Source organism: Trachinotus anak, unplaced genomic scaffold (assembly GCF_046630095.1).
Source record: "Trachinotus anak isolate AG129_WGS33_773 ecotype Australia unplaced genomic scaffold, CSIRO_AGI_Tana_v1 ptg000025l, whole genome shotgun sequence".
NCBI classification, from domain to species: Eukaryota; Metazoa; Chordata; class Actinopteri; order Carangiformes; family Carangidae; genus Trachinotus; species Trachinotus anak.
Genome location: NW_027273876.1, coordinates 6,598,593 through 6,614,879, shown reverse-complemented (window position 1 = coordinate 6,614,879; position 16,287 = coordinate 6,598,593). Strand labels below are relative to the sequence as shown.

Genomic DNA, 16,287 nt, shown 5'->3' with positions numbered 1-16,287 from the left:
AATAAACTGAATCTATTGGGGTTTTGGACTGTTGGATTGGACTTGGTAAATTGTAATGGACATTTTTTTACTTTTTTCTGCTATTTTATTGATAAGACAGAGCAGCCTTTGCACATCTGTAAACTGGTGCATTGCAGAAAAAAATAAAAAGTAGCTAATTCATAAATTCACTTTAAGTGCTGAATTTTCATGTTGACATTTTATAGAAAATAATGATCAGATGAATCCATAATGAATATTATTACAACCTGCAGTCTCCTTGCTTAATACACAGCTTGTTCAAGTAACACCAAAGAGATGGAGAACCGTCCGGCAGAATTCAGCCACTTTTTTATTTAGAAAAATAAATAAAAACAACACAAAACATTTTGTACAAAGAAAACAAAATCAACATGAAACCATCACTTCATTAGAGCAGAATTTAAATTTCATACGTCCCCATTCACAGGAATGGGGAAGTATTCATTTTTGTTCTGTAATAATACCAAAATTGTATCCATGACATTTTAAACATATGTGATTCTGTACATTCATTGATGGAAACTGGTGGACAAATGAGCCACAGTGGGAATCCATCAACCTCTGTTACCTCATTAAATAAGATTTTAATGTTTAACTGTTTATGATTTAACAAATATAATGAGTGTCAGATTTATCCCGACATGTGAGGAGAACAGTTATTACAATCATAGTCAATGATGCAGCAGTTTTAGGAATCTCAAAGGGAACTGCAACGCACACATGGAAACGTCGTGATGTTCAATGGAAAAGATGGTGAAACAAAGTTGCTGAGGTGTTTGTGTACATCTGCATATGACGACATCTATGATAACAATCCTGAAACCACATTTTTATAAAAACAGTGAAGTCACTTAGCACACTGTCTCCTGTATATTTACTGTAACAGCAGATATTACAGCAAGGTATGGCATCAAGAGGAATGCTGAATTACAGTACTGAGTCCAGTTCTTCTACAAACACTCTCACACTCACATACTCATACACAGTATTGGGCAATGTACTGTGGTGTTGTGACACTTTTGTGACCTGATCTGTCCGATTTGCGGTACCTCGCATCACCATGACTGGAAAAATCATTGACAAAGAGCCAGAGGGGAAACAGACTGGCTGTATGCTCTCCTGTCCTGTTGCACAAATGTGTCTGTTTGTCCGATTACCCTGTTTTAAAGGTAAAACACCTCATATTAAAGTGTTTTTGTTTTTTTTTAATCACTAGAAGGCAAAAAGAGTAGAATGAGCAGTCAGTTTCTTCCAGCTAGGACGGTAGGGAGGTAAATTGTCAGATTTTGCATTTATTTTTATACATATATAATATAATATTTTCAAATAATAAATACAAAAATACACAAAAGAAAAAAATCTACACAGGTGGGTTGCCTGAATAAATCTGATATATGGCAAACAAAAGCGTAGGTTAACCCCTAACTTACCGCCTTTTGAATATACAACCAACTTCCACTGTCACTGTAGCTCTGGGGTCATCCACCAGCTCCTGAGAAAAGCTTCTGTCTCTCTTGCTAAAAGTTTGACTTTCTACACCAGTTACTTGTTTACTTTGACTTTTCACATTTTGTAGATGCAGTTAGCAAGTTCCATGAGGGGAAAAGCTTCTTCTTCTTCTTTTGGTTCGAGTGGCAACCAGCTCTCAGGTGCTTTACCGCCACCTACCAGACTGGAGTTTGGAGTGTTAGAAAAAACTAAATTCTCTCTATTAACCCTGTTTCCTTGAGACACTGAATCAGGTGACTGTACATTCCCCACAATGCATCTCCAAGGATGTTCCCTACAGTGCTGATATCAATGAAGGGAAATACTGACACACCAACACACTCCCACACACACACAGTTACACACTGTCATTGCACTTTTGTCCAGCTGTTCATTGTATTGCTGTTGTCTCCAGCCTGGTTACGTCAAGGGGCTCCTTAGCAACGTGGGTGAAAGTTTTGGTCAATTTGTGGTTGCCATGAAAACCTGGAGGACTGTGCAGTATAGACGGGCTGGATATGGAGGTGACAATGACGGATGATGTTGTTTTACACGCAGTCCTTGGCCCTGATGCCTCCATCACGTTATCCAGCTGTGTAGGCAGAGGAAAGGAGAGAGAGAGATGTTCAGGTATTGTAACTGAGACTCGACATGTGAGTAGGTGGTTGGAGGTTTCTGGGAAAGAAAAATGCAGAGAGGAGGAGGGTAAGGGAGAGAATGAAGTTTCATCAACTGATGCTCTGAGTTGGATCAATACAGTTCTTCTCCACTTAACCCGCCAGCACAAGACATAAACTACTCACAGCTGATCAAAGGCATTGATTGGTTGGATTGATGAATGGCTTCCCCACAGTGCCCTTGATGAAGTGGTACTGTATCACAAAGTCGACCCCCTCCAAGATGAATAGCTCTGCACTAAAGGAGTAAAGTCCTCTTGCTGAGCATATTTAAGTAGATTTTTTAAAAGATAATTCAGTTTTTATTACAACTTTGATCTTATTTTATTTGCATTCTTTCATAACTGTCTGTTAATTATAAAATGGCAGCTGATTTGCTTAGCGTAGCTTATCTTAGCGTAAAGCCTGGAAACAGGGGGACACAGTTAGCCTGCTAGCCTCAGCAGTCACTTAGGTGGGTGCATTGTTTTTGTAACTGACAAAAATGATGCCAAAACTGAATAAATAAGGCTCCAGTTGTTATAATCTGGTATTATCCTTTTAAGATGTTAGATATTTTTGATAAACAGAGGCATGATTTAACATTAACAAATAAAGTCATTTGTACAACAATAAATATTTATTTCAGAATTGGTAAAAAGAAAAACAAACTTCTATTTAAACTGAGTGATTCTTAGTACAATGTAGAACAGTCAGTCAGTCAGACAGTATTGTTTTTGGCACACAGTCAGTCTGTCATTACAGCTTTTGACTCGAAGAAGTTATCACCCTGTGAATCACTTCCCACTTTTGTATTGACGGTGGAGGAATCCAAAACAGCAAACACAATCACCAGGTTGCACAAACATGAGAATTAGATGTGTAAGTAGGAGCAGAGGATGACAAGTCGATGCACCTACGCTTGATTTTCCACAAGGTTTGATTAATACTGAGGTCAGAGTGGCAGGAAATGAATGAAACTGGACAGGATGGAAAACATGGTTGATTGGATTGACTGGCACGGGTGTTGGGGTGGAGGGGGGGAGGATCATTAAGCAATGCTGAATGGGGGACAAGCCTCTTTAAATAGCCTTAAAACACAAGTGACACCTGTGCAAGACAAACGTAAAAATAATAAATTAAAGGATAAAGCTGGGGAAAGTCTATCTTGTTATCATCAGTGACAAATCCCTTGAAAAGATTAAAACAAAGAATTTATCCCACTGACGAGTATCGTCTGTGAGGACTGCTGTAAGGCCGTGTTCAGACCGTGCACCCCGCCTTCATTTGAATGGAGCTAGTCTGGCAACACAGCTGGGATGCCAACATAGAGAGCTGTGGACAAAAAACAAACCTTTGTAGAGGCACATATTCCCTCATACTCCGTAACAATGACTTCTGGTCATTGAGAAAAATAGTTCTTCTATGTTAGCTCTGTACACTACATAATGTACATCAGAAATGATGATCTCAACTAAAACGTTTTTGTTTGATCACTTAGTCTGTGGCGTCAGCAAGATATAATAGACTTTGACTTTTCTTCACTCGTGCATGATTAACTTTCTGCTTCTTCATCTAAAACACAAACATATATTTATTTCAAGATAATACATGAGAATATTAAGTTGGCTATTCCTGTTTTTCCAGTTATAATGACGTTTTACTAATTACATACTAAATTATTTCCTTTTAACAATACACGTTTCTTGTTTTAATCTTCTTCTTTATATTCTTATTTCATTCCTTCAGACATTATTATTTATTATGTTATATTCCTATATTATAACAATGGTTATGTTATCACTAACTGGATCTTCAGCCATGTTAAATCATTTCTCGTTACAATAACATACAAAGTTGACATAAATTACAACATGGAAGTTTTGTGACATAAGATAAATTGTTAATTTGTTGTAACAGGAAAGGGCTGTTGTTAAAATGAACTTATTTGGTGTGTTGTCATAACAAGACAAATATGTCATCATTACAGTACTGATATTGAGAATCATCATATCCTGCACTACACTACACAAACACACTAAATGACTCTGCAATAAAGAGACTAGAGAGAATAACAATTGTGACCAATAAATACAAATTTTATGGCACCAATATAATTATAAGGACCTGAGAGGAATAATCAGTCGTTCACTGTGAAGAAGGAAGAAGGGAGGTTTCTCTCGAGCTCTTTGGCACAGACATATGAACTAAATCAGGCCGGAAGCTGTTAGGATAAATTTCCTGTTGCTTTCATTTTTCATGGGATTTGTTGTTTCATAAAAAAAAAAAAAAAAAACAGAGGCCACATCTATTGCATAGAGCAAGAGGCGGGCGGACTCTTACAGTAGCAGGCAGATGACTGGTTGGCTGCAGACTGATGTCCGACATGGAGATGTCTTCAGGCTCTGTCAGAGTCTGAACGGTACGCACATAAACACAGCCATTTAGTGTTAGTTGTACTCATAAGACCTTTTGTACTATTTGGGCCAAATAGTACAAAAGGTCAAACTCTAAGTAAATACACAGTGACCTCAAATCAGGATTTGATCATGGACCTTTCAGATAAAGGAGTATTTCACCAGAAAGGTATGTCATCTTGTTTACTTTCATAGCTCCAGTGAAAGTAAGTTTTAGTTTTGTCGTTGGGAGTCATATGAAAAAAAATTGATACCACTATATTTGTCTGTTAAATATGAAGCTAGAGTCAAGAGAAGAAAGAAAGCAAATGAGCATATTTTCCAAAATGTCAAACTATTCCTTTAAGTGTAAAAGTATCAGGTGATGTACAAAACCTTAAGCACAAAAACATCTTTAAAATGCCTGAATGGACAAAAAAAAAAAGAAGAAAGAAATATAACTAACTTGTCTCATGTTACATGACTGGATGAATGTGATGTTTGCCAGAGTGCGATTAGAAATAAAAGTGTATATATATGCTGACCATCCATCTGACCTCCATCAGCTCTGGAAGCAGATGGAGGTCAGAGACTCCTAGAAAATCAGTCGACTTCCACTGCAAACAAACAGTATGTTGAAACATGGGGTCGTGTCACACAAGCTGTGGATTAAGTCTGAAACTCCCAGATTACTGGATTTGTTTTTGGACCCTCTGTAATGGAGTCCTCAATGAACCTGACCTGCATGGTAATGCGCCTGTAGTATGTGCGTGTTTGCATGTGTGCGTACATGAGGGTGGCTTGTGGGTTGTTTTTTTTTCCCTGCAAAATAAGATGATTACAGAGAGACGGAAATGTTCCATATATTGGCTGCCCCGCAAAGGATGAGCTCTTACGCTTCACTGGTATGACATCATGTGTTGGTTTTTACTAAACCTCAACATGCAGCTATATTAAAATGCTAACAATTATATTTCAGGCAATTAAGGTGGTCATTCAGGTCATCATCAGGTGGGAAATGAAACAGCTGATGCCTCTAAGCTGATGTGAGTGAGACCTCAGTGCTCATCCTGACCTAATGCTATGCTCTGTTAAGTATCTCTTTAAGATGCAAGTCAAAAGGCCCCTGGAGATTAGGGTTGTTCACACCTTGAGAGTCACACCCAGGGACATTGCTTAGGGACACTGCTTATTTTAACTTTAGCATAACAATTTTTTAGAAGCTTTGTGTACCTAAAACTTCTGCCCATAGGCCCTTTAAGTTAAAGCTAATGTCAGGTGGTGATGCTATTCCAGTCTAGGGGATGCTTGTGGCGACAAATGTTGTTTTTAACAAGTCATGTAAAATCCCTGCTTATTTGGAGCTGGAACCCTAATTAATGTGTAATTTTGTGAAACAGAAACACATGGTTGATACAAATGGGAAGTTCAGAGTGTAAACCACACTCCAGAGGAACATGGATGATACTAAAAATACCGAAATCACAAAGTTAAAGTATTCAGGACAATCAATGATATTTACAGGGGATCTCAGCAACATGACCTCATCAGATTACGAGCGGAGGGGTCCTGTTCATAACCTCGAGGAGCCTGGATTTTAAGAGGGCCTTACAGAGTTACCTGCCATGACATACCGAACGCAAACATGACGTCTATTAACTTTAACAAGACTCCAAAACAACGTGACCTCACTTCTCATATTTAGGAGGATGGGATATAGATTGACTCTGACGTAATGACAAAACAGAAGCAAAACCTCCCATCATGAACATCATGAAACTAACATGAGAAAATTTAAACAGACACCAGTCTGATGACACCTATCTGACACTAAAGTTAGAAATCTCGTTAGAAAATGTATGTAACAGTATGTTGACACAAGCCAGGCCTCCATACTCACAGTGATCTGTGAGAGGTGACATATGGCCGGGTCAGTGGGGTTGTGGGCGACGGTTCTCTCAAACTCTCCCGGGTTGTAACCTCTCACCTTTAACCTCTGGCTTGCACATCGCACCTGTTTTACATCAGTTGACAACTGACGAATGACAGGCGTCCGAGATGAGTAGTCCTCCTCTGTGTCTGAGAATCGAGCCTGAGACAACACACGGAGACACAATCACAGACACACGATACTAAAATTAGCAACTTGTAATTCACAGCATTTGTCAGAGGAAGTGTAAGACAGAGACATACCATATTAGATATGAGGTACACTCACTGATTCGCTCTCGGACTGGGAGGAGTTTCGGGGCTTGCCGGGGCCTTTGCTCTCTGATTGGCTGGTGAGGGTTGATCGGCGAGTAGACTGGAAGCTGCTGCTGCTGAAACGGTCTCTGCCAGTGACGCACAGCAACACCCCAAGGTAGGGAATATACCTGCTGAGTGCTGACCTAAAAGGGAGAGGGAAATATTCAGATCTGTAATCAAATTAGTTTTAATGGTGAAGTGTGGGGGCCCAGGGCAGTTGTGGATGTTGAGGTAAAATAGCCTAAATTCCACTTTCAATTAGGATCCAAAACAGAGCAATCCACATCTATAAGCACATTAAAGTCAGTGACCTCAGCTCTGACATTACAAAGCTCTGTGCTGCCAAGAAGAGAAAAAAGAGCAAAGTCCTCTCAGCCAGTTGGTTGTGAGGCTGTGCTCCTTTAAAGTTGGATTAATGGTGTGTGATAAAGGATTGTGGTATAGCTACATAGCTACACAACATACTGTATGTAGCTTCTGTGAATACTGAAGGCTATAGCACAGCTGAGATACACCTTCAAGGCAAATTTATATATATGTAGCCCAATATCACAAATTTGCCTCAAGGAGCTTTACAATCTGCACAGCACACAACATCCTTATCTGCTTTACTAAGAGAATGAAAAACTGCTGAAACCCTGCTCAAAATTATAGATAAATTGCAAACGTGTGAAGATTATGGATTCAGGGGGATGATGACTCCCAGGTGTCACCAAACATGTGATATCCTCTCCACCAGGTAAATATTGAAATTGCAAGTACACACAGGGGCCACAACAGCAACAGAGATAACCACAAGAGTTGTGAGCTTCTGGTTGTCAGGAGGGAAGACAACATGAAGCAAGTGGAAGAAGGGCTCAGTAAACTGCTGCTTTTCAGGAACACACACGTAGTAAAGATATCTCTGCTACTGCGATTGTCGCTCTGTATCACAAAGTGAAGGTAAGAAAGAACGTCAAAATAGTTCCTGGGAGGAAAAGAATTGATGTTGTTGTATATGAGCGGGCAAGATGCAGCCTGATCACGTATTACATCCATCTAGTGTTGCAGTGGTGCTGTCCATGCTGTCAAATCCATGCTGCTGAATTACAACTGAGAAACTGAGAACCACATTAACTACATTCAGACAGAGAGATCAGACCTCAGCTATCGGGACTGGTGCACACACACAAACCTGTCAGAGTGTCAGTTCTGCCAACAACAAGCCGAGGAAGAGCAAAACCAAGAAGCCGACACACATTCAAACCAAAATAAAATTCAATATTTACTCCAGGAGAAAAGTGACATTGCCATGGAAGCAGCAAAATATGTGAAAGCATGTGAGAGTCAGAGGAACAACACATGAGCTTCTTCAAAATCTGCCTTCTGTTTTTGTTATTTTTGCCATAGTAATATTTTTCATATCATTTTGTTTATTTTGTTTCATATGTATTTTTGTATCTTTTAATGATACTTTATTTGTCTTATAATCATATTATAACATCCTCTGTTGTACAGTTTGGCACACATACTATTATATCTATACTGTGAACCTGCTATGGCCATACTGTACTTAATGTAAATAAAGAAAACTTGAATGGGAGGGAAAAGAAAGAGCATCGTTGAGTCTTCAGCAATATTCTGGATAACTGGTAAATTCAGCATAATGTTGTGTCTACACCATTAATTTAATCTGCTGTTAATGAAACTCAACACTTGAGTGTGCGTCCTACCTGTATTTTGGATGTGTAATAGCGTATATGATGGGGTTGTGGATAGCAGATGCTTTGGCGATCACAGCAGGAACAGAGTTCATATATGGAGTCAACATGTCAGCGTACCTGAGAGAGAGAGAGGGAGAGAGGGAGAGAGGGAAGATGAATGAGAGAAGGAAATGAGACACATTCATGTGACGAGGGCAGTGGTGGGTGTGCTGTCTGATATGGGATTAGTAGAAATAGGGAGTGAGACACACAGTTACACCCACATCCAGCATTGGATTCATGCTCTTGTTTAACAATCCCGTAACGTGCACTTCAACTCCCAGGACCACAGTATTTTCAAGTTATGACTTTATGCTGCATAAGAAGGTGTAACATCTGATCAATAATAATACTTTCTAATAACAAAGTTAATAGCAATGTATCAATTATCCTGCCTTTCTACCTTGTCCAATTAAAATCAAACTGCCTTTTATCTCCATTAAAAACAGCACAGTTACATCACATCAACAAAACAATGATACCATGTCACAAGAACTTTAAGTTTTGGGCGAAGTAGGACACTAAAAGGTTGTTTCATCCAAATAGAAAACCAAACAGAAAACTAACCCATGACATACTAACTAACACCAGGGTTATAATAAATAAAACCAAACAATGATGCAAAAATTGTCATAAAGCTCCATAGAAATGAAGGAAAACTGAGGTTTATCACTATGAGTATGACCCCTTTCTCAAACAAGTAACCATGTGATCCATTGTTTATATAAGCATATTAATTATAGCTGGATATCTTAAAATCTGGGCAAAATATACCCAATTTATTTACGTTATATACTGCTTGACATAAGAGAGACATTTTTTTTTTTTGTGAAATGGGTGAATTGACACTTCCAAACATTTCTCGGAGAAAGCTTTAAAATGTAAGATATATTTCTTAAAATGGAGTGATGGGTGAATTACCTTTAGCTTTGGCCCCCCAGACTGTAAAAAATGCCTCTTTAGCACTCTCTGATGAAGTACACACACATACACACCTACCCAGCGAATGCAGTGAGGGCTGCACAGGAGTAAGGAGCCCAGGAGATGACGAACAGCAGGATGACGATGAGCGCGATCTTGGCCATCTTCCACTCGCTCTTCATCTTATTGAACCTCTTTGCAGAGTCCCTGGTTCCCTCAGAGTTGATCTTTGTTATCGCGCTGTCAAGCACAGACACACTTGCCATGGTTAAGAAAGTCTGCTTTTCAAAAGACGCAGAATAAGATAAATAAATATAGAGCTGCTCAAAGGAGAGCGGCTGTTTGGGTCTCCTGCACCTGAAGTATTACCACTGGGCAACCCAACTTAGTGCTGTGATAAAATGGACTGATAACAACCAGGATGGGTCCAGATAGAGCTCAGAACAGGGCATCAGTCTGGCAGTCTTGCCTTTCTTGAATAAAACAAATTGGAATAAATTGAACATAAAAAATGAATGGATAAGGCAGATATTACAGGTGTGGGCAACGGTCAGACAGAGAGAGAGAGTGGGGGAGCACTGTCTTTGTCAAGAGCCATGTCCGTCGTTGGCAACATGGATTTCCTGCCATTGATGTGGGATAGTTGATTCAAATGGAGGGTAACAAAAGGCCTGAGTACAATAAACCAGCTATTCGAGGGCAGTGAAATAAAATCCTTCACTCAACTCCACAGTGAGTTTACATTACCCCCAAGTGATCTGCTCTGATTACTACAAATAAGGCACCATAATAAAAATTATAGAGTAGGAAATGATTAAACAGTATTTTATTATAGGAATAGAAAAATACTTGCCATCTAAAAGACATATCTCCCACTTCTACAGATTGTTAGCAGCTGACATGAGAGGAAATATCCTCCATGTGAAGCTAGAGTTAAGTATAATTATCGAGGACAGGACTTAGGAGGATGTCTGTATGAGTTGCCACAAAGGTATTAGCAGTCATCCATGGAAAGAATTCGACTGGAAGATAAAAAAAATTGACAATGAAGATGTTTGATAAAGGTTCAGTATCAGTGCTACGTTGGGAGGAATGACTGGAGACCACTCACATATCTTCTGAGGCTGTCCAGCACTGCAGGGATTTTTGGCAAGATATAAAAGAGGAGATTGAAAAAATAAAGGAAACTGCCATCCCAGTAGATCCCGTGTTGTTTTTACTTGGAGAACCAGTGGGAAAAGATTACTAGGCATACTTCTACTGTAAACCTCAGGAAAGCACTGAAAAGAGACTGAAGCAAGTCTACACAATGGAATATATGACAACAAAATTGCAAATGAAGATGCAGGTTTTTCTAAAAAGATGGTTAATTTCCTGCAATAATTTTAGATGAGGGTGTTTATTGTATTTTTCTTTTCATTCAATTTAATTTGACAAGTTATTCGACCTAGACATGTATTGTATTTCTGTGTGCACACACAGTTTCATCATGACCTGCATTGCCAGTGTCGCCTGCACAGGCAGTATTAGTTCAGGTTGAGCAAGACATCAGTGGAGATCAATAGGAAAGTCCAGACGCATCATTAATCAACAAGACATCAGCATCAACACACACAGAAACGTCTGACACCAGTGCTTTTATCATTGCATGTGGGTGTGTGTGCTGCAACACACACCCAGGAGCCTGACTAAACATAAACAGTGTGTCTGTGCAAGTACTGACCGTGTTGTGTGTCGGATGGCTCTGAAAATGCAGCAGTAGCAGAAGATGATGATGAAGAGAGGGATGAAGAAGACGAAGGTAAAGAGCAGCATGGTGTAGGAGCGGACAGAAGGAGTAAAGGTCATGTAATCCCAGGAGCAAGACGTCATCAGACCCTCGGGGACATAGGCACCTGTAGGAGCACGTACACAGTTTAGTGCCTGGTTGCCAAATTTGACAATTCCTATTTTTATCTCTGTTTCTGGATTATACAACGTTCCTGTTTCTTCACTATCTGAAAGACCTTGAACTGCTTTCATCTGTGATATGGAAAATGACAGCTGTCCTCCAAGTGTGCAGTCGCCTCATGATTACCTGTAGGCGGAGCTGAATTTCAAATAAGAGTGGTATCAATCTTCCTATAGACCTAAAGTCTGCGATGGTAGAAGGCCCCTGCGGCATCTTCAGTGTTTGACTAAAAGTGTCATGTTCAAATGTATGCAGTGTTATCTGACATGTAATACCACCTGTCAAACTTGGTTTTAATATATTACCATGGGACCTAAGTGGCCCAAGTGTAAAATCCATCAGAGAAAGCGGGTGGAGCTGTCTCTGGCCTTCTGCTGTGGAAATGATCACTCATAGCGTTTGGTATGCATACCACATGTTTCCTCTATATGGGACTGCATCCTTCAATTCACACAAAAGAAAACACAAGATACACCATTGTGTCTTCACTTACACATTAAAGAACACAACTAACCGTACACATACACACATAATGATTTCTAAATGTCATATAGCAACAGGCTTTAACACTATTTTATCATTTTTGCAGACATGGAAGGAAGCCATATATCACTTTTATTACTTGTTGTGTTAAGTTGTTGTGATGGTGGGGGCTCCTAACTCAAGAGACTTTTTTGTGGGAAACAGCCACTTCAACAGAGCAGAAGCAGGGTGGCAGACCTTCAAAAGGGGTTACCAGTATATGTGTCCAAAAGACACGTGGCTTCCTGTTTGATGTACAATATGTCCAACCTTCTAAACTTGAGGACCAATCTGGCCATTAGAAGTGGAAGAGATATGGACAAATGCAAAACTTATGGTATAACTGGCTATGCACAAGAATGTAAGATATACAGTCTATCCAGTGGTTGAATACCATGTGCAAAGAAATCATAATATACCACATATTTTGAAAATAAAGGTAAGAATTGTTTGAATTATTTTATATGTAATCATGCATGTACTGTATGTATGTATAAATATGTCAGTTATCCTTCTCATATATGGTATATATTGTACTATATGGAATCTATTTAGATTGTAGAGCTCAGTTATGGATGGGTTTGGTATCTACATAATTGGTTTCATTTACAATTGCTATTGGAGTTCCCCAGGGCTCTGTACTTGGTCCTTTACTGTTCTTTGTCTACATGCTGCCACACTGATGAATATTTACGCAGCTGATGCTCACTTATACTTTGATAGTTACAATCACCAGCAACTTGACAACATAGAAGAGTATGATTGTTTCACAATGAAAAGTTCCTGTTACTGAGTTTCAGTTTATTCCCATTTGGGAGCTGAAGAACCAGACTCCTTCACCTCTCCAAATGTTGCTGGGCTGTTGTAATGTTAGCTATATGTAAACATGAGGTGATCTCAGTTCTGATAACTGATCTTATAATAAATGTATTTGGCATTTTGACAAAAGGCAAAGCTCAGATCTATTTGACATAATAGCACACATTCCAGCAGGAATTTGAGACACTGACACAAATAAAAACAGTGAGAGAGAAGTACTAACACAGAGCTCAACATACTAAATCCCACAGAGAAATCAGGCTGATCAATAAAGACTCTGCTTTCAGGTTGCTGAATGTAGTTGGACTCACTCCAGCCAAAGAAGGGGGGTAGGCTCCAGCCCATAGAGTAGACCCAGGCAACAGCCACGATGCTCAGGGCTTTCCTGCGAGACATCACCCCCAGGGAGGCAAGAGGCCTGGTGATCACCACGTACCGGTCCACCGCAATCACCATCAGCGTCATCATACTACAGATACCAAACAGCGCTCCGCAGAAGGCATACAACTCGCAACCTATAGGGAGGAGAGGTGAGAGAGAGAGAAAGAAGCAGTAGAGAGTTGTTCGCCCATGTAATTAATGACTGTAGCTCTCAAAATAAATACATTTTCTGACAGTAGTTCCTGCAGCTCTTGACCAACACCTGGAAATACTGCACCTGATTGTGTATCTACACTTACATTAAAGTTTTGGATGCATATGGGCAATTTCTGTGCCAAGTGATCATGTCACTGCCATTTCAGTTCTAATGTATGTTTTGCTAATATCATATTAAAAAAATCTGTTACACCTGTGCTTCATAGGTCACTTTAAATAGACTGTAATGGCTTGGTGCATGTCACATTAACATTGGTTTCCTTTACAAATTTGTATCATGTTTCATCCAACAGTTGAGAGTGTTGTGAGATAGATGAAGCAATATAAAATGTAATAATAATAATTAGATTATTCTGCACTTTGTAAGATAGTGATTCATCTGGGCCAACACTTGCTTTTCAATTAATGCTTTAGTTAAAAAAATATTTCTCAGCCCCACCAACACGAGATTTTGAGGCATATACCAATATCAGTACATTTTTAAAATTTCAGGGTTTTTTTTGAAAATTATTATTATTTTTTTATAAAGAATTGTGACCGAGATATGCATGATGCATTTTATAGCGGAAAAATAAATTAAAGTCTTGTATGCAAATTATTTAATTATCACTGGTATCAGTTAACATATCTTTAGCATTTTTTGCTGCAGTTTTTCTTTTGTTACTTATTGGCTGACATGTATATGCAACATATATACAGTATATCTGCAATAAGCTAAATCTGGTCAGTTTTTAGGTCAAGGTCTATACTGGTCCCAGTTTTGAGATTATGAAGTTTTCCAATGCCACCAAAAACGGGCAGAATTTACACTTGTGAATTCCCATCATCATCAGCTGTAACTGGATGCTAACATAACATGTTTACATGCTAACGTTATATTGGCTTGTTAACATGCTGTTGACATGACAGATGTGAGGCAGCTATAATTAATTTGTGTGAAGTCTGATGCATTGCAGCTTCCTGAAACATTGATTTCCAGTTGTAATCCCTTAGATGTTGAAATTATCATATGGCATGTCCATATGATGTGAATCCATTAGCACAAAATGACCTTTTCCTTAGCACCAGCCTCTGGTCAGACTTCACTTTTTTCCTTAGTAGTGATAAGGAAATTCTAAAAGAAGAAAGGTGATTCATTTTTTAGACTTTTTTGTTTTGTGGTGTGACCTTTTGTCATTATGTACATTTTTAGCCATTGTTCACAGCTAATTCAGGCAAAGGAGATAACAGCCAATGCTGCTTTCAGACTTGTTAGGCATCTCCAAATTGAATTGCTCTCTCCCCACTTGAATGTTATGGTTGGTAACAAAATCAGTCTCAATTATATATTTTGCTCTGGTGGAGTAATTTTGTATTTTATTGGAACAAAGCCCATTTGAATTGAATTAAGCAGAAGGGACAGAGTGGGGAATAAGAGAAGGAAAAAAAAGGAGCTTAAAAAACAAAGGGAGTATGGAAGGCAAGAAAAAGGAGAGTAGTGGCAAGAAGAAGAAATGGGTTAAGTAGAGGGAATGGAAAAAGATGGAATAGTGAAGAGGAGGGAATTGGATGCGAAAGGAAGGGAAAATGAGGTAGGGGATAAGGGAAAGGGGAGAGCCCAAGGTGAAGGATGAGCTGGGGTGTCAGGTGAGGGGAAGCAGCATCAGATAAAAGATTGATGGATGGTAGATTGGAATAAAATGTGTGGGTTGACAGGAAGAAGGATAGGAAAAGTGTGAAATCCATGAATAGCATACAATATTCATGTTTAAATATTTAGTACATGTTGAACATACAGTAATTAAACTATTACAGGCTGTGCATGGTTTCATTAAGAGGCTGCCACAACATTGGCAAGATTTCTAACATGTCTCTTTGGTTCCATAATCCATAAAAGGTGCTGTTCTCAATAGAGGCCATTATCATGCTAAATGTATCCATAATATATGAAGAAGTCTGATACAGTCATGCACACTTTCAGATATGTGTAAGCCTATACACACAGACACACTGCACACTGACTAAACACAAACAATCAATCTCCACTTTATCAGCTGTAGTTCCTCAGGCGCCGAGTGTGTGATTACTATCAACCATAATGTGGTCACAGCGCCAAGTCATCACATCCAAACACAAGACAAAATCTGAAGTGTGTCGCCTATGTGAAGAAACTCAAACAAATACCACTCAGGCAATTAACTATGTATCAGAGTGCCTGTGTGTCTGTCGTCCTGACTGTCTGTGTGTGTTTGACAGCCCTTTTTTAAGTTACCGAAACTAATGAAGTCCAGATTGAATCCCGAGCAACAGCAGATGTTCTCTGGAGAAGAACAATATTTTAAAGTCCTGGGGCATTTTGTGGTAACAGTTCACTGCATCCTGGTCAAGCCAGGATAATGAGTACATGTAAAACATCTTTAAAAAATGTAAAAAAAAAAAACATTTCCATTTGGTTAGTATGTGCATTTCCATTCTCCAGGTTTCATCCACACTCACATCCACATGACAGGTTCAGGTATACAGAGGTGCAGGCTAACTGCTTATGTTAAAGTTAGGTATAGCATCTTAATTATGCTTACAGTTAATCCGCTAATGTGCATTTTAACGAAGGAAAACATGCTCATGTTTGACACGCTACACTTTGTAAGTTTTCTCTGGCACTGAATATCGTTTCTTGCCAGAAGTGCTTGGTGGTCATTGATTTCACATCCTGCACTTGGAGACATATACATACATTTATCAGTTTGGGTCAGCCATTCAGTCATGTAAAACTACATTTGACTTCATTAGATACTAGTCAGAGTTGTGGAAATCAGTTGGCACTGACTTTGTTTACATTCCCAAAAGAACTTTTTCATTTCTCCCAAGGCTACCATTCCTGAACTACTCCAACTTGCTTCGGTGCTGTGATACAACACATTAAAGCCAGGAATGCTCTGAATGCCTTT

The 16,287-nt window shown here is 39.1% G+C and overlaps 1 protein-coding gene across 3 annotated transcripts in view; it reads right to left on the bottom strand.

The window, feature by feature from the left end:
• Positions 1 to 303: 303 nt before the first annotated feature.
• LOC139608859 (melanopsin-A-like) overlaps positions 304 to 16,287 on the bottom strand; it is a 32,063-nt gene continuing 16,079 nt past the window's right edge. For 2 of the 3 annotated variants that reach the window (XM_071462967.1, XM_071462966.1), the window contains 8 exons: positions 13,075 to 13,278; positions 11,195 to 11,366; positions 9,550 to 9,711; positions 8,521 to 8,628; positions 6,780 to 6,951; positions 6,462 to 6,653; positions 4,509 to 4,580; positions 304 to 2,101 (listed from right to left, as the gene is read on the bottom strand). In XM_071462967.1, coding sequence (XP_071319068.1) covers positions 1,901 to 2,101; positions 4,509 to 4,580; positions 6,462 to 6,653; positions 6,780 to 6,951; positions 8,521 to 8,628; positions 9,550 to 9,711; positions 11,195 to 11,366; positions 13,075 to 13,278 — 1,283 coding nt within the window. In that variant the 3' untranslated portion in view covers positions 304 to 1,900. The remainder of the gene's footprint in view (positions 2,102 to 4,508; positions 4,581 to 6,461; positions 6,654 to 6,779; positions 6,952 to 8,520; positions 8,629 to 9,549; positions 9,712 to 11,194; positions 11,367 to 13,074; positions 13,279 to 16,287) is intronic. The other variant, XM_071462968.1, reaches the window with a different exon arrangement.